At 40.8% G+C, this 18,919-nt stretch overlaps 1 protein-coding gene and 1 long non-coding RNA gene across 3 annotated transcripts; one reads left to right on the forward strand and one right to left on the reverse strand.

Moving 5' to 3' along the window:
• Positions 1-87: 87 nt before the first annotated feature.
• On the reverse strand, positions 88-4,402 carry LOC147157709 (class I histocompatibility antigen, F10 alpha chain-like). Its single transcript, XM_086062052.1, has 8 exons — positions 4,112-4,402; positions 2,605-2,871; positions 2,182-2,460; positions 965-1,264; positions 769-876; positions 668-685; positions 451-575; positions 88-370 (listed from the first exon to the last, which is right to left on the reverse strand). The coding sequence occupies exons 1-7, from the start codon at positions 4,173-4,175 to the stop codon at positions 460-462; spliced, it is 1,152 nt and encodes a 383-aa protein (XP_085918178.1). The 5' UTR covers positions 4,176-4,402; the 3' UTR covers positions 88-370; positions 451-459.
• A 22-nt stretch (positions 4,403-4,424) lies between these two features.
• On the forward strand, positions 4,425-6,611 carry LOC147157710 (uncharacterized). 2 transcript variants are annotated; one of them, XR_015091094.1, is made up of 4 exons: positions 4,425-4,530; positions 5,938-6,207; positions 6,275-6,366; positions 6,448-6,611. It is a non-coding gene; the product is annotated as an uncharacterized LOC147157710 (long non-coding RNA). The 2 variants fall into 2 exon arrangements; XR_015091095.1 differs by having other exon boundaries at positions 4,441-4,711.
• The last annotated feature ends 12,308 nt before the right edge of the window (positions 6,612-18,919 follow it).

The following is an 18,919-nucleotide window of genomic DNA, read 5'->3' on the forward strand; positions in this document are numbered from 1 at the left end:
ACAGAGAAATACAAATAATATTGAAAAACATGCAATAAATTTACTACAAGGAAACGTGTTGCTATGCATACAGTCGGAGAGGATGAGTTTATGTGCAATTACTTTTAATGAATATTTTTTACTCGACTGCTTGATACCAAGAAAGAGGAAATCCTTCTCACCATGTGACTGATTATTTGATACACCTCAAACGGACACAAAGTTGTAGACAGAAAGAAGGAAGCAACCTAATGAACGCAAACAAATCTCCTCTAATACACCAAACCATGTAAAAAACGTTGAGTGTCTTAACAGAATCATCAGAATTGAAAAATTCTCTGTTTTCAAATCCAAGCACTTGGACGGAGACGTCTCTGTCGTCTCCCGACACCTGCACGAAGACGAGCACAGCAAATGGTGGACATGAATCCAGAGTCCAAGAACACGTGGAGTCCGCGTCAGCTCACTCACCTTGTGACGTCACGAGGAACTGGTCCCGGAATGGGCCTCGGGAACCGACTCGGAAGCAGGTTCGGCCTCAGAATTGCAAACGGATATGTCGACCGACAAGGCATCGGTCTCGGAAGCGTCAGCAGCTGCAGGACGCAAAGATAGCGAGAGATGTGGAGCGTTTTTTCGCAAAGGTGGACATCGGACCCGGACAGGACTGCGAAGACGTTTGACTTACAAGCTGGAGCGTAGTTGGCTGCAAGGAAGAAAAGAGGAAGAAAGTTGCGACTTGTGATCCCGAATGTTGCCGGCAGGCAGGCCAACATTTGCGTCCCTCACCTGGTGGGCTTTTGTAGCGCCTGACGAGGAGCACGAGCAGCGGCGCCAGCAGAGCGAGGAGCGCCAAGGGGACAACAACGGCCAGCGTCACCTTAGTGGCGTCTTCCTCTTGACCAGACGTGAGAAGGAAGACGTGTGAATGACACGCAAGGATCGCGTGCGCGTGCGTGCGTGCGTGCGTGTGTGCGAGCGTCACCGTGGTTACTCAGGATGCTTCTTCTGTCCAGCTTGGTGACCATGTCGTCCTCGACGCCGGCCAGTTGGAAGACGCATTCGTAGCGGCCCTCCGCGTCGGCCGGCAGCTCCGCTTTCAGGTGGGCCGTCGTCTGGAAGGTTCCGTCGTGGTTGGGGAGGAGCTCTCCCATCTCCACGTCCTCGTGGAGCTCCTCGCCGTCCTTCCTCCAAAACAGGGCGGACGCCGCCGGGTAGAAACCGCTGGCGTGGCACGTGATCGGCGACGAAGGCGTCTTCTGCAGCAGCGACACCACCGGCAGCTCTGCCGGGCATGGGATGGAGAAAATGTGTGAGAGGAACAAAGAAGGAATGGTGGGGAGAAAGTGGCAGATGGAGTGGATGTGTGAGAGGAGAATTTTTTTTAAGAATAACAGATGGAGAAAATTTATGGGAGAATGACAGTCAGAGAGAAGGTGTGAGAGGAGAAAGATATAGAGGATGTGTGTGAGGACCAAAGACGGAAAACAAACGTGAGAGGATGACAGGTAAAGTGAATGTATGAGAGGACCAAAGAAGGAAAGAACAAAAGATGAAGAGAATAGAAGAGAAGAGAGAAAGTGGGAGAATGACAGAGAGACGCTGAGAGAGGACAAACTTGAAGAGTAATGTGAGAGGACCAAAAACGGAAAGCGTGTGTGAGTAGAGAAAAGATGGAGAACAAGTTTAAGAGGAGAAACCATGGAGAGCAAGTCAACTCAGAAAGAGAACAGAGAATATGTGAAAGGAAGAAATATAGTCATTACGTGTGAGAGGACAAAAGATAGAGACAATGTTAGAGAGGGGAAATCAAGTGTATAGAGATGTGTGTGAGGGGAATGAAGATATAATGTGTAACAAGGAAAAATGTAGAAAGATGGAGAGATGACAAAAGGCGGAAGAGAACAAGGTGGAGAGAAAGTGAGAGGATAATGAATGAAGAGAACATGAGTGAACACCAAAGATGGAGAGAATGTGTGAGAGCAGAAAAATGGCCAGAAGAGGATCCAATATGAGAACAAACGTGTGATGGAAAGATGGAGAGAATGTGTGGAAATGAGGAAAGTTGGAGTGCAAGATGATGAAATTAGTGAGAGGAAATAGAGAAATGCGAGGTGAGGAAAATGGAGAATGTGTGAGAGGGGCAAGGCGAGAGTGCATGTTGCCATGTCAGCCATGCTCCTCCAGGGGGCGTGCTGGTACCTGTTCTCATCAGGAAGTCCCTCCCATAGCTCACAAACTTCTTCAAGTAGGAAGGACAAATCTCAGAGTAATAATGCTTCTTGACTTGATTCCAGACGTCGTCTTGGTCCCACTTGTGTTTGGTGACGACAGCTTGCGGCTTAACTGCGATCCATCTCAGTGTCGACAACTCAAACGAGATGAAGTCTTCGCCGTCGTAACTGAGGTGTTCCCAACCGTCAACCTCGTCAGTCTCGTCGTCCCATTCGCAGCCATACATCCACTGGATCATGTGAACACCTGACACGCACACAAACACACAAACACACAAAGCAACCTTACTTCTGCACGTCCGACTCGAGTACGTGTGTGTGTGAATAGTTAAAGCAAAAAGTATTCACACATGAAATGTTTTTGTTGTTAGAAAGTTGAATGTAAACAAACCTCCAGTTTGGTTGAAGCGCGCTTTAGCAATTTCAATGTTGACTTTGGTGACCTGCTCATTACCAATATTGTACTGTGTTTCTGTCTCCCAGTAGTGCGGATCGTCGTCGGTGATTTTGTTCATCCAGTCCTGTTTGGCTTTTGTTTTCCTGCTCTTGCTGTCGTAACGAACAATCTGAACGCCGTCAACATAACCAACACTCAAGAACGATGGCAAGTTTGGAATGTGAGAGGACGCAGTGTCGAAATATTTGAGCGTGTGAAGCACTGAAAGAGAAAACAAAAACATTTGTTTGTTTTACATCCAAAAATCTTATACTATTTGAAATGATTCTGCCTAAAACGGAAACTATGACAGCTTTTTTGAGGAAACAATCATTTTTATTGTTATTAAAACATAGATTCGTCTTTTGCATTCATTTAAATAATTGATTTCAGCTCATTCTTACACACAAACACTTCCTTAATACGTTTGCTTATTAATCCTTTATTACACAGACTTTGCTATATTGCATATTCTAATTGATTTCTGGAGATTAATTCACTTGATTAAACATTCCAACACAACCATTACAAGTTCTGAAGGAATTCGAGCAGACACAGACACATTTTGTTGGTTTGATGTCCACAAATCTTGGACTATCCAATTTTGAAATGATTGTCTTTTTAAATTTAAAAAAAAAACAATTCTTCTTCTAGGAAACCCTTATTTAAAACAGTAAACATTTTGTCTGTTTTTGTGTTCACGGTTCACTTACATTCATTGAATGTCTATTAAAGTTCATTATTAGTTATTTTTACGTCTATTTGACAATCGGCATGTTACAATTTTAAGACGCTTGTCGAACATGTTTGCTTTACTTTACAGTATCCTTCTTCACATATTTTGCATATAAGTCTTAACTTACAATACTTGTTTTTATACATTTTAATTGTATTTTTTGTCTTACTCGTGGAGGCACTTACAACACATTTTGCTAATAAAAGTTTTTTTTTTATAGCTCCCCTTTGTGAGTAAAATTTGACATTTTTAACTTAAAAAAAATAGAAATAAAAACGTCTTACAGGGACAGTTTTCTGTTAATGGCAGTTTGATATTTGACTACAAATATGTTTTTGTTGTATTTCAATTAGCTTAGCAGGCTTTGTGGCACACTGCTAAGCACATCCGCCTCACCGTCAACAGTCCAAGGTTCAAAGTTCAAATACAGCCTCCAGCAGGAACTTGCATAACATACGTTAATTAAACACTAAATTGTCCCTTGATGTAGTTGTTAGTTTATTACAAAGAAAAAAGTTACTTGGATACAACTTATTTTTAATTTGGCTTAGGAAAAAATACATGCATTTGATTTCTATTAAATTGAAAAATATGTTTTCAGTTGCAACCAAATCATGAATATAAAGAGAATTTTTTATTTTTTAGCTGTAACAAATTACAGCTTTATTTGTTTTGTTTTTCTTAGTAAGATGTGGAAAAATTGGTAGAGTCAACTTGTGCACTTACCAGGCGTCACGCTGTGGATTTGCACAACCACCACAAACAATCCCAACAAGTTCATCTTCCACATCTTTTGCTCCTTTCGGTCCCGCGTCAAAGCAAACCAGCTCGACGCCGCTCAAATACCCGTCGATGACGTCACTTGAAAGAATGGCGTCCTTTTGCGCCTCAAAACAAGTCGAGTGTGCGTAAGAAGAGATGAAAAGCAGCACAAGTGTTTTGGGAAGTTTTGGGCTGAAACAGCGACGCTCTCCTTCCTGCTGCTCGGGAACCGGTAAGACAAGGAAGTGCTCCATACGGGGAAGTCACGTGACCACAGACCGGGTGACGTCAGGCCAAGAAACACACAACATACTGTACAAAAGCATTTCACTTTGGACAGGAATATGAAAATGAATAAACGTTCAAGATGTGTTGAAGCAAAGGTAATACAACTTCGCAAATTTTCATTTCATTTTGTCAAGCTGAGCTTTGAATAATAAACTGTTGATCGGACGCGTCGGAACGCTTGAAACCGAAAGTGGTAAAGTTCAAGTTTCCTGGCGTGAGACGCAAAATTCCTTGACGCCACGCCAGCAAGAACAACAGCTCGGATTCGCATTCAAGGTGTGCAAATGCTGACTTTCAGCAACTACATCGGGGTGGGGTTACAACTTAAATGCTCGCGGGGGACACATTTTTCATCAGTGATACTGGGGTGGGGGGGGGGGGGGGGGCACGCACAAGACACACGCACTTCCTATATACCAGACGTGTATTTTTAAACAACAAATGCTATTTAAAATGTGGACAAAATACGTCCTCTTCATATATATATATTTTTGACAAATACATAAAAGATCCACTAATCATAACCCAACAACAAAGAGTTTGAAGCAAACTCAATATAGTAAAGGGCAAATAGCAGCCCAAGAGCCGGTGGCCCGACAAAACTGTGTACCCGGGCCGTCGGAGTAGCATACCTGCACTTCAGCGCAATAGGAAATGACGGATGGCTGAGGCTTACAGATAGAGGCGGTGGCTGCAATTTATTCACAAATGTCGATTTATTAAATGTCGTCCTTTGTTTTTGATTCATTGTAAGGAAATTGAAGGGTTTGGAAGGACTTTGAGGAGGGTGAGGACGAAGCAAGCCTTGTGTATTTAATAACTCCAAAAGTTTACTGTCGATTAGACCTTTTGGGGTTTTTTTTGTTTGTTTTTTTGAGTGTTTTCTTTTTCTTGTTTGACAGCACCGTTTATGTGCTCAGTTTGAATTGGATGTTGAAGTGTGAATTAATAAAGAAAGCAAAAACAAACAAACATGGTCATTCATTTAACAATATATGACCTTTTGCACCGACGTCACATGATCACGTGACTGCCCTATGAAGGACGGACGGAAGGAAACGACTGTTAAACGGAAGTGGACGTGACCCGGAACGACTTTGTGATTTAGCGGCTGTTATTTTACTAATTAAAAGTTATTATTACTTCAAGCCACAGAATATACTACTTCAACCGAAGTTTGCCTTTTTTCAAGTGGCACATTTAGTCGGGACTTATAAATCGCGATATTTACTTAATTTGGAGATCGCTAGTTTGAAAACCGCCCATTACCTTTTGTCGCCTGCTGTTTTTACCAAGTTCATCAAAATCGCCGCCTTTGCCGGAATTCACAGCGCACGACCTACATGATGTAGTCAATGCAGTATCTCCTCCTTACACCGGGGCTGATTTCAAAGCTTGTCGCTGGCGCTCTCTGGACCACTTTTTTTTGTTTTTTTTGTTGACATGTTAATAAACTGAAGTCGCTGGACTGGTTCATTGCTCATCTCCTGTTTGTGTGTCAGTTCGTCCGCTGCCGAAGTGGAAGGTCACTTCAATGTTTTCTTCAAGGTCATCTTCCCGTGAAAGCAGCTGCGTCATCACCGACAGTCCCAGAAACGAGTCGCAGGTCCTCTTCTGCACTGGTGGGTTTCATCTTCTGTCAAATTTGCTGCATTAAAGAAGAAAACAAACACTTGACGTCTTTTTTGTTGAGTACACTTGACCAGGCAGTGACTTTTGTCCAACACTTGTGTTCTTGTTGCTGCATTGATGCCATCAGCTTGAAGTTGACGGTAAGCTTTGACTGTTGTCGACTCGGCGAGCGTCTCCTCGATGTCTTCCAATGTTTTTCTGCTGCAGGCGCCGAGGAACGTGGCGGGCTTCCTGGCGTTGCGGCCGTGTGAGCGATTGGCCCAAATCCCACAAGAGTCGTCGGATCGCCTTCTGTGCAGGTGGCATTCATCATATTTCAAAAACGTTTGCTGTACAACAAGTTGACTTGACTCAACTCACTGATGTCGTTTTTGTCTTAGGGCCGCACGATCTGCTCCCGCTGGCTCGCAACTTCACCTGGTGACCACAAGGAAGCAGCAATCAAGTCATACAACCTCAAGTTGTTATTTTTTTTAAGTTTGTTGTGTTGTTAAAAAAAAAAAAAAAAAAATCTTTACGTTTTTTTTCATTTCAACATGTTGTACTCTGCAAATAAACTACAAATTGAAAAATGTATACTTTCTGAACTTTACTTGTAACATTAAAAAACATTTCTTGAAAAGTTTTATAAAAAAAAAAATCTTGCTAAATAAAAGGGTGTGGCCAAACTGCATGGTGGGCACGGTTATGCAAATTATTGAGCCGGAAGCCATCTGATTGGTGGGTTCTGTAATAAGTGCCAGAATCTGATTGGTTGGCTCCATAAATGGGCGTGGTTTATGCAAATTGCACAGTCTGTTTGCAAATTAGGCCATAAAAACAGGTTTCGTTGGGAAAGTGGTTATGCAAATGTACTTGTATGCAGCCAGCTGATTGGTCAACTCGGAGAGGGTGTGGCCAGTTATAAAATTTCTTATGTTTTTTTGTTGGTTTTTTTTGGGTGGAGCTATGTCCATTCATTTGCATGTTGAAGCTTTATAGTAGCAAAAAAGCATTTTTGGCCTCTTGAATGGATTGCAAGTGGATTGTTCAGGTTGTTCTTGAAGATGTTTTGGCCCCTGGTCAGAGCAGGCTTCCTCGATTCATGTTGAAAAGCCCGCCATCTGGCCTTGAGAATGAAGCGAGAAAGCCAGCTCGGACGCGAGACCAAACGTCTTCAAGAACAATCCACGTGCAATCCATTCAAGGCCCTGAAAATACAAGCACAGGGCAGATGGAAATCAAAGCAGAGGTTCAAGCGCACTGAGAAGTGGCTTCGTGACATCACATACCTCAAGGACACAACATTTGCCTTCAAATAGCGCACACACCTGTCCATAAGCAGCTTGCTGTCAATGGAGTGCAGACCCATCCCACATGTCCGGGAAGTCTCGAGTCTGTTGGCTGCGTGTCCGTCCAAGACCTCCTCCCAACCTGTCGGGAAACAAAAACAAAAGGAGTCAGTCAAGCTCATTCACATCACAGCTAAGTCCGATGCTACCGAGCTCAACCAAAAATAGGAGAGAAAAAAACTCACACTGAGTATTGATGCCAAATAACTCATTAATAATCATTAACAAAGATTAGCATGTGGAATCATCAGTAAAAGCAGAAGCATTTTTAGCAAATCTTTTTTTATTTACTTTTTCTATGTGCAGTCAAAGTAGCACACATCCATTAAAAGCCTGGCTGACCCATCTCTCTATAAACCAAACGCAATTCATATACTGCAAACACTGCCACACGTGGAACCACACAACGTTCCGTGGCATCATTCAATGCTCCTGGAGAGATTTTTTTTTGTACAAATAGTATTTATTTGAATAAGTAGGCAACATACTATCAACCTAAAATTAAAATGTGTTTCATACATTTGAAAAAGTTGTTTTTATTTTGTTTGTAAGTTGTTTATATTTTCTAAATATTTCATTTTCAATCATTTGGGCCACACCAATGTGATTAAAAAAAAGCAACAAAAAAAAAAAGCACATGTTCAGAACCATTAAATGTTGTTCTGGTGTGTGTCTAAGTACATCAAGCGAAAGTCAGTGCACTGACAAATGGCAAAGTGGCATCAGACACACCTCAAGCACACAGCATGGCATCCTCGGTGTAAAAAATGTACCCGCACCTGTTGAAAAGCAGCTTTCCAATTGCATGCTGGTAGCACAGACCCATCCATGTCCCGAACGGCCTCGATCCTGTCAAGAAAACAGAAACGGAAAGGGTGAGTAATGCTCATTTGCATATCGTATGTGACAATTTGCATAAAATACTAGGCTTTCATACAATTGAAATTCTCTGAAATATGCGCGTCACTACTTGATAAATGTCATATTATTGAAGTTTTGACCACAGGCTGCCTGTGTGATACATGCAATGAGCAAGCGGGTCAGCGCAGTCCAACCTAAGCCACTCCCCCACCCGCTCACTCCGCTCTGCTGACTCCACCCATCACCCGCACAAGACCGCGCCTTCGCCAATCGCTGCTGGCCCGCCTTCTGGAACTTATGCTGCATTCGAGGATGCTCGGAAGTCCGGAAAGCACCGACGTACTACAATGTGACGTCACTCTACAATAGCGACCCCTTTGGAAAACACAATTTACTCGAGGTTAAAACTCGATAGCTTTCTTCATTTATAAATATTCGACATAACTCCACGTAAAACAACGTCTCCCTGCATGAAATTATATGGTTAACTACTGAACTGTATGAAAATGCTTATGATATAAGATAAAAACAATAAATTAAGCAAAATTGCGAGAAGGCAAGTTTGCTGGAAGTCAGAATGAGTTTTGAGGACCAAAATAAAAAGACAAATGTATCACTATCCACCATTTTGGTTGTTTACTTTTGCCTCGAACACTTTCAGGTCGGAACTGAAAAAACAAGTCGGATCAATTATAACCATCCTCGAATGCAGCATCAGGAATACTGACTCATTAGAACTTTTTCAAATGCTTGAATCCTGCTGTTATTTTTTTGTATTTATTATTGCTTTTATCTCACTTTCTCGTTTTTGACAAGTAGACTAATAAACACATTTTACATTGGACAAGAGTATCGCGTCTCGTTAGTTGACCTAACCGAGTCAGCCGAGGACACGCTAAATACGAGACGATGGTTCTTTTTAAAGAAAAATATACTTTTAGAGGACCATGCAGTAAAAACGCGGACAGTTGAGCACGAGTTACCTTTTCACAACACGACCCCACTTTTCTTCAGCTGACGTGCAGGTAGACGGGCAGCAGCCGACGTAGAGACAATATTCCTTTAGTGTGGACGCCTCTGTGCATGTAAACAATCCAAAATTACCTACTAACGTAACATATGAATTAACTGTTGTCTTATATTTATATCTTTATAACTAATATCCAAAACGGTTAAAATATAAATTGAAACTGAAAAACAATGTTAATAATCCAACATTCCCTCATTTGAGCTCATGAGAGCTCAACACATTAAAAAAAAAAAATTCAATGGTTGTGTGGTGAAAATATTTATCATTAAAACATCCCTTTAGCAGGAGAGGAGATAGTTTAGCCCTTTAGCAGGAGAGGAGGTAGTTTAGCAATCATATGACATTAAAAAACAATTTGATACATTAAAAGATTTTTAGTGGAATAAGCATAGCATATGTGAGGCTTAACATAAAATGTTGTTGATTAAAAAGTGTCGCAATGTATCGGCAGACGAACATGTGTTCACGCCTTGAAGCCATCTTGTGATGAAGTTCTTTGTTGAATGAGAAGATGACGTTGTCAGCTTTTTGCAGAACCCCAGAATAGATTGCCTGCAAATGTGATTCTCGTGATGATTGCCCAGGAAAAGGCACTTGACTTGATCCGTTGAATGATGTAGAATGATGTCAAAACGGCCGCTCCAGAACCGAACACTGGGTCAGCTGACGTGGCTCCCAGGTCGGAGGTGATAAGATTGATGATCATCAGTTGATGAGATAGCCGGCAGCCTTGTAGACCAGTTGTGGAATGTTGTCTCTCCTTTCAATCTGAGAGTAAAATATGTCCATTTAGTCTTCTCATAAACCCACATCAATTTTATTTGGAGGAAAAACCCTGATAGTTTTTGTTAGTTGGGATTAGTAAATGTTATTTGGTTAAGATCCGTAGGTCCTGTGCTGTTGGAACAGGAAAAGATCTATTTTTGTGACAGTGAAAATAGAGTCCAGCCTTTGATTGAGTTGAATGACATTCGCTCATTCATTAATATAAGACAGAGCTTGTAAATATTTATTTTTCAAATAGGTTTTGTTCAATATTAGGTAATGTTTTACCACGACTAAATTTGCATAACTGTGCCTTTCACCATCCTGAAAGGAATCATTTTACTAGCATATAATATATTCTCTTCCCAGAATCCCACGACCGGCCGAATCGTGACATCCTGGAAAAAGCTCACATATATTCATATTATATAGACTCTTTTGCAAACACTGGGCTCCAAACATTACATTTTTCAATTGTTTCTGAGATAAAAGATATAATATAATATAATTACCTTCATCCGGCGAATATGCATTATTGTCCTTGCTTGCTTCAGACTTACTTTGCTCCGCTCGATTCCCTCTGATAGATTTCTTCATATTCAAATTGTGGATTATCACTTCAAAACCTTTTCATTTTTTAATCTACTAATACGTCTACATTGGTTAATTTCTTAAACATAAACTCCCTCATTTTGACAAAGATCCACTGATTTTTTTAAACACGTCAAGATAAAGGGAGGATAAAATAGAGACCTCATAACTCAAAAGACGTCGTAAATAACACAACCCTCTAAATCAGGCTATGAGGTAAAAGAGAGAGCTACAAAACACTACAATAAAAATGAGCACAAGCAGATACAATTTAAGACACTAATATATGATGACTTTGGGGCCATAAAAAATAGAGGTAACCATATTAATCTAATTCAGGATACTAATTACACAAAACTTACAAATATCTACCATTTCCTAGATTTAATCAAACTAAAAATTATTCTCAAACTACTAATCAACTTCACCTCTTTTACATATTAGTGGGGCTCATAAAAAAACATAGCACAAAAAATATCTCTGGGATTCATAAATCACAATACTGTGAAAAAAAATAAAAATAATAATATCTAAAATTAACCATCAAACTCGCTATTATTTATTAAATAGCATCAACTCAGTACGATAAGATGCATGGTTCAATATTATGTATATAAAACATATACTTAGATAATATATATATTAATAATATATACTACTGTGAAAACTTCTTAGTTAGTCTTTTACTTATTGCTACTCATTTTATTCTATTATTGTTTCTATACTATAGCTGCAGCTGGACGAAGTCCAGGAAAAAGTTCCTCACGGGGAAAATAAAAGTATATCGTATCATATCGTATTAATAAAATTCCCATTGTACCAATTCAGAAACTGATTCTCCCAAGAAAATAGGCAAAAATTTAGCAGGCTATAGATTGAAATAAATGTTCTCTATCCCTCATTTCAAATTCACATACGTCGTTTTCAATTTCCTGAAATACCTTGCTATAGATCACAGTTCCCCATTCAACACATTAAGAATGCCTTGCATATACCGTGCAGCATCTCACTGATTGAAGGGTCGCATCCTAGTCAGACCACCAGCTTTCAAAAGTCAATGTTCAGGGCGGCGGCTGTGTCAGACAATGTTCAGCAGGCATCAGCGATGAGAGGAGACATCTCTGTAATGAGGCTTGTACACAGTCACTGGGCATTGTGGAAGTTGAGCACCATGTTTTTTTGTAGGCACAGAAGGAGAAGACTGTGCTCTGCGGCTTTGACCTTTGATCTCTGCCACGTCCATTCAGACGCTGTCTGCAATGTGGACCCGATGACACATTTTCGGTCCTTCCAGGCGCTCACCTCGACCAACGGATGCACCCGGCTGATCCAATGCACTACAATGCCAGACTGAGGAAATGGGATCATAGCAAGATAGTTCACTTCCTGCTTTCTCAAAAATGCTTCGTAAAAAACAGCTCGGTTTTTGGGAATACCCTTCATAATAGGTACTAGCAATACTTGCAAATACAACGTATCAGCAGCTGGTGCGCATCCCGTTCGCAGTTTGTAATCAGTGAAGGCCATCAAACCCTCATCTGCTTTGGAACTTAAGCATCAGTTTCTGAAATGACACACTCAGAGAAAAAACAAATATTAAAAATCATTATCATTATGTCGACTTCAAAAACATTTATAACTTCTTATTCAACTATCTTACTTCTAGCCACAGCTGTACAGATGTAGGTATAATTATATTAACTCAATATAGCTCAATACAAAATACTATTATTTTATCATTATTCTTTATTCATTTGCCCCGAAAAGGGAAAGCTAACAAATTAACCATCTTCATCAATTATTATAGTGTAAAAGACTATCAAATCAGTCACTAAAAAATAAAACACTAATCTAATATTCTTCTACAAAAACTCAACAATATCTTTCAAATACTATTACTTATTTTTATTGTTTATTATTCCTCTCTTACCTAGAAAAGAGAAAAAGTCCCATTACGAGGACACATTATGCTCTAACCCACAGCCCCCTCCTTTTCTTCTAACCTAGAAACAGGGGGGGGGGAGGGGATCTTAGCATTATACATCGCAAAACCTATTTTACCACATTCCCATTCGAAAAACAAACACCATTATCACACCAGTCTCATCTCACACAAAAACAACACCAAACTTAGTTAAAGATATTGAAGAAAAACAAACAAAATCACCATACGCACATTTCTCACTCACAATCACAATAATAGCCCCCACCTTTTAGAAGCTAGGTCACACACTCAAATACATACGCACACCTTCTTTAGTCATTATAAAATAATAAACGGTTTTATTCTATCAATTCGTTGTCTACAAATCTTATGGCATTTAAACCGCAGTTTTGTACGGTAATTTCAATAAACGGGTTAACTTATTTCGGAGGGGAAGTTATTTTAGCATCAAAATCAGACACTGTATCATCACCAGCATCTATCAAAGAAAATACAAAAGTCCCTCGTACCATTTTGTCCAGCGACAGCTTTTCATACAATCGATCCATAGTTTGTTTTTTCATTTTTCATCGATGTTTTTCTATTTCCGCATGGCTGCGACTCCAAGCACAAATTCCGACTATGAACCGGAAGCACATTCAGGTCAAATCATTCTATATCCCGGTCGAAATCGCCCTCCATTTTTGTAGTTTTTTATTTTTTACTTTCGGTTTATATTCTACGCAAGTAGTATTAATATTTATCAATACAGTGACGTCTCACTTTTAGTATAATAGTTCAATAGGTTAAATTTATTCGACAACGTTTAAACAATGTCGACAACGCTTAAACAATGTCGACAACGTTTAAACAATTTACAGGAATAACATAGATGGCCACACAACAGACACACATAAGAATCACGTGACCTCTCGTTTATACACAGCGGTTATCCAATCCCGCTGAGCTAAACTGTCCTCAATATATTGCAAAATTTTTGCAAGGCGCTTATTTTCAAAATAACTTGTCACGCGCTATCGAATTAAACCGTAGAACAAAAGTAATTCATACGGTAATCCTGACCTCAAAACTACAAAAGTAGAAGCGCCATAAATAAAATAAAAAAACACGTAATCTCTCGATTGCAAATACAGCGACACAAATACAATTATCGCTGTAATCAACCTGGACCCCTCAATACTGTTCAATTTCAAACAGGCGCATTTTCAAAATAACTTATTACGTGTAAATGGACGTTCTCAAATAAGCATCATGATTACTTATCCAGCGGTCCGAACCTCGGCCAAACTGCTAAAAAAGAAAAAAGCAGTACGCTACCATAATCTTCGGAATCCTTAGTGGAAGAAAGACTTCTCACGTCATCCGGCAACCCTTTTATTCAATATATATTATGGTCTAAGGATTCTTCGTAGCGAGACGAAAACAAAACAAAACAACAACAAAAATCAATTCGCTACTTCATCCTGCCTCAAAAAGCGCTGTCTCGGTCTGCACTTACGTCACTTTAAATGCACCACCCCACGTACGTGTACAGTTAAATGTCGTAGGAAAAAATCCCAACTCTCAATAGAACGACATCAAACTACAACTTGTTCACACAGATCTCATTTAAAATTTTAGACAATTTAGAAGACGAAAAACCAGTTGCAGCGGTCCCAAACAGACAGAACTTCCCTACGTGGATAAAAGTCTCCACTTACCGTACTTTATTATTTAGGCCTAGAAGTTCCGCCGTCCGTGAACGCCGCAGCTCGCAAATCGTCAAAATATTTGCGTCACCATTCGTTAGAATTCAGCGTCCTTCTTTTCCGCTGTGCACCGGTCCTTTTCAAGAATTGATTTTTTTCTTACAAATAATTCTATTGCTGATAAAACCGTTACAAAAATACATCCTATTATTATTAGCGACCATGCACCAGTCTCCCTTTCCCTACAAGTTGATTATACCTTTAAACCACCACCTACATGGCGTTTTAACATCTCACTACTAAATGACGCAGAATTTGACAAAATTATAAGAAAAGAATGGGCAGACTTTTTGGAAATAAATGACTCTCCAGACCTATCTCCAGCTCTTCTCTGGGAAGCCGGGAAAGCAGTAATTAGAGGTAAAATTATATCATATTCATCTTATAAAAAGAAACAGGATCAAAAATTAGAAAAAGACTTGGAAGATAAAATTAAACAACTGACGGATGAGTACGCAATAAACCCAAATAACCAAATATGGACTGACTTACAAAATACAAAAATACAGTTAGACGATATGTTAACTAAAAAGACAGAGTTTATAATACAACAATTGAGATACAACAACTTTGAATATAATAACAAATCAGGTAAATTTCTTGCAAACCAACTTCAACGTAATCGGGAAAAATCGCTTATAACGGCTATTAAAGGTACAACTGGTGAATGTACACAATCACCAGAAGAAATTAATCAAATTTTTTATAATTATTATCACAACTTATACTCAGAAACTAATAAACCCAACCCAGAGCATATTGAGGCATTCCTCAGTAGCTTAAGTATACCTCAGGTAACTACTGAATATAAAGATATGTTAGATGCACCACTTACTATAAACGAGTTGTACAGTGCTCTAGATAGTATGCCAAATGGCAAAGCACCCGGCCCGGATGGTTATCCGGCTATATTTCTAAAGCACTTCTGGTCAATGCTTGCTCCACTATTCTTAAGAGTAGTAACAGAAATTAAAACTAATGGTCACATACGCCCACACATGAATACAGCAGCAATTAAACTTTTATTAAAGCCAGAAAAAGACCCCACCCTTCCATCAAGTTACCGTCCGATTTCACTAATTAACACTGATATTAAAATTATCACTAAGGCTTTTACATCTAGATTAGAAACAGTAATCCCGACAATCATTCATAGCGACCAAACAGGCTTTATTAAAGAGCGTCACTCTACTAATAATATTAGAAGGCTCTTTAACCTTATTAGTATGTCACAGCGGCATGATAAAAAGGCAGTTATTATATCATTGGATGCAGAAAAAGCTTTTGATAAAGTTAACTGGTCCTTCCTCTTTGCTGTTTTAAATAAATTTGGCTTTGGGAAGTCATTTATTCACTGGGTGTCAGTATTATATGATTCTCCTAAAGCTACTGTTACTACTAATGGGATTATATCTAAGAGTTTTACTCTACAGAGAGGCACAAGACAGGGATGCCCACTGTCGCCTTTATTATTTGCAATATTTATTGAACCGCTTGCATTAGCCATACGCCAGGAAAGAATGATTCAAGGAATTCACTCTGAGGTAACAGAACATAAAATTAATCTATATGCCGATGATATTTTACTTTATTTAGAAAAGCCTGCTATTTCATTAGGGGAAGTATTTAACTTAATAACTAAATTCTCACAGTTATCAGACTATTCTATTAACTGGACAAAATCAACACTTCTACCTATTACAGAAAATTCATGGAACCCTGCAAGCCAGGACCCATACTACTCATTTCCTATAGGTAATTTAAAATACTTAGGCATAAAAATCTCACCTAAATTAACTGATTTAGTTAATTTAAATTTCACTCCACTTCTGGATAGCATTTATAGTGACTTGGAGCGCTGGAATAATCTTCCTATTTCTCTAATAGGACGAATAGCCACTATTAAAATGAAAGTTTTACCCAAAATAAATTATTTTTTCTCAATGATTCCATTTAAACCTACGGCTAACTGGTTCCAGTTGTTGGACTCAGCCGTTACAAAATTTTACTGGAAAAAAAAAAGAAGCAAAGATTAGTCTATCTACTCTTCAGAAAAATAAATCCAAAGGAGGTCTAGAGGCACCAAATTTTATGCACTATTATATAGCCAACCAGCTACAATATATTATTTTATGGGCACAACCCAATAGAGATACTAACTGTTGGCTGGAACTAGAACAGAAGGATTGTAATAACCTCAGACTCCTAGATTTACTCTTTATTACAACATCGATTAAGCGCCATAACTGCTTTAAAAATCCAATGATTTCCGCCACCCTGACTGCCTGGTGGAAGGCACTAGAAATGACAAAAGCCCAAGTGGAGCCCTGCGGGCTTTCTCCCCTATGGCATAACCCCGACTTTCAAATTAACAACCAATCGTTTTATTTGAATGTGTGGGAGCAGAAAGGAATTACACATCTCCACCATCTCTTCTCAGATAATATGTTTATATCATATACATCCTTGCTCCAAAAATATAAAATAAAAAACGGAAACTTTTTACATTATTTGCAAGTTAAAAGTATGATAAAGAAACAAATTCCAACACTCCAGGGTACGCTCCAACCGCCTGTTTTAGCTAAAGATATTACCAAGCTTTCTCCGACAACAACAAAAAAACTATCAAAAATATATAAGTTACTTTCATATACTGATAAAACGTCTTTACCCATCTCAAAATGGGAAACAGACTTGTCTATAGCTCCGGAATCTGTCTTTTGGATTCAAGTTTGTGAAAATGTTTTTAAAATGACAAAACACACAAATTTACAACTTATCCAATATAAAATTATTCACAGAACATACATTACTCAATATATGATGAAGAAAATGGGACTCTCAGACTCCGACATTTGTCTCCAGTGTTTACAAAACACTACAGACACTTATTTTCATGCTTTATGGTTATGTACTCCGGTTATGTGTTTCTGGACTAAAGTCTTAGAAAAACTTTCCGCTGTCTTGGACTGTAGGATACCGTTCTCTCCAAACTTGTGTTTGCTAGGTGACTTAACAACAATTGACTTACCACATAAACAATTTCAATCTATACTTGTAGCCCTTACTATCGCAAAAAAAACAATTCTTGTTAACTGGAAAAATAAACAAACTTTGAATATCGACCAATGGTCTATCCTCCTCATAAATCATATTTTAATGGAAAAAATATCTGCCTCAAATAAAAACCAAATGTCAAAATTTAAAGAAACATGGTCTACGTATATAGAATTTTTTTAACCTAAACTTGGATTTTAATTCTGCCTGTTAGCGAGAGCCACAGCAGCGTTATAACTGGCATTGATGTTTCTGTATTAGGCAATTTGTAACTAATGGTTGTGTTTCCATAGTCAGGAACCCGGCTGCTGCCAGCGGGATCGAGCGGATTCACCTCCGATGGGCACCAGGGGTTGATATTCGGATTCACGGCATGCCAGTGGGTTAATTCTGTGGGTGCTGTCCCCCCTGGCGGGGAGTGGGCGGGTCTGCCCCTCTGTTGGCTGCTGGGTGGCGGCTGCGTCTTGGCCGTTCCCTGGGTCTCTTGGGGGGTGCTGCGTTGCGGGGCTTTCCCTGGTGTCGGGGGCGGCGCCGTTCCGGCGCGGTCCGTCGCTCTGGGCCCGGCGATGCGGTTCGGGGCCTGTGGGCCGCCGGGGTGCCCGGTGGTTCCCTCTCCCCTCCCCCTTCCTCCCCCTTGCTGCCTCTCCCTCCTCGCCTCTCCCCGCCCGTCCTCCGCCTCCCTGTCCCCTCTCCCTCGTCGCCCTTCCTCCTCCTCTCCCCCTCTCCTTGCGTCCCTGCCGCTGCCCCCTGCCCTTCTTGTCGTCCCCTTCCCTCCTCCCTTCCCCTTCCCCGGTACGCCTTCCTTCCCCTCCCCTGGGCCGGGGGCTCCATCCATGGCCCGGGTCTCGGTGCTATGGGGGCCGGCGGGGGTGGCTGGGGTTTGGTGTCGTGCCCGCCCCGCTCCGGTGGGCGTCCTGACACCTCGGGCGGGACCCAGTATCCGGGGGGCGAGCCCTATCGCCCCGCCGGACGGGTCCCATATGCCCGCCGGGGTCCTGGTGGGGTGGGTGGGGGCTTGGTGGGCCGGTGCGCCTCCTGCCCCCGCCCGGTTGGGGGGGGCCCCGCTGGTCACACCTCTTAACTCACTACACTAGGTTTGCACAATACACTTTTATAGACATATAGGGCACATAACACACTTTGGGGGGTGGGGTAGGGTGGAAACACCGTCTTCACCCTACAACTCCCCTCCAATTTTAATACACCACACAACTTGTGGGTGGGGTGGGGGGGCTTGTGGGGGTGCCATCGGTTGGGGGCCGCAGTATAGAGCAGTGCTGCGGTCCCCTGTCCGTGTCGCCAACCGCCCCCCCCCCCCCCCCCCCGCCCTATCTATTTTTTTTAATGCACCACATACACTCAGCAACATGCTTGGGTGGCGGGTGGATCGGAGCGTGGGAATATCATTTCCATCGGCTCCGGTTCACCTGCTCCTAATTTTAATGCACCACACACACACACTTGTATATACACTGGGTGGGGTCACATTCACGGTTTAGGGGTAGAGTTCGCCAGTCCGCGAGC

Source organism: Leptonotus elevatus, chromosome 19 (genome assembly GCF_054856555.1).
Source record: "Leptonotus elevatus isolate MCC_2025b chromosome 19, RoL_Lele_1.0, whole genome shotgun sequence".
Classification (NCBI taxonomy): domain Eukaryota; kingdom Metazoa; phylum Chordata; class Actinopteri; order Syngnathiformes; family Syngnathidae; genus Leptonotus; species Leptonotus elevatus.

Bases quoted from the DNA above. Each gene is read 5' to 3' on its own strand.
- LOC147157709 (XM_086062052.1), bottom strand. From the start codon at position 4,175: ATGTGGAAGATGAACTTGTTGGGATTGTTTGTGGTGGTTGTGCAAATC. The intron at 2,872-4,111 runs GTAAGTGCACAA...TTTCTCTTTCAG, and splicing joins AATCCACAGCGTGACGCCTG to TGCTTCACACGCTCAAATAT. The intron at 1,265-2,181 runs GTACCAGCACGC...CATGCCCGGCAG, and splicing joins GGACTTCCTGATGAGAACAG to AGCTGCCGGTGGTGTCGCTG.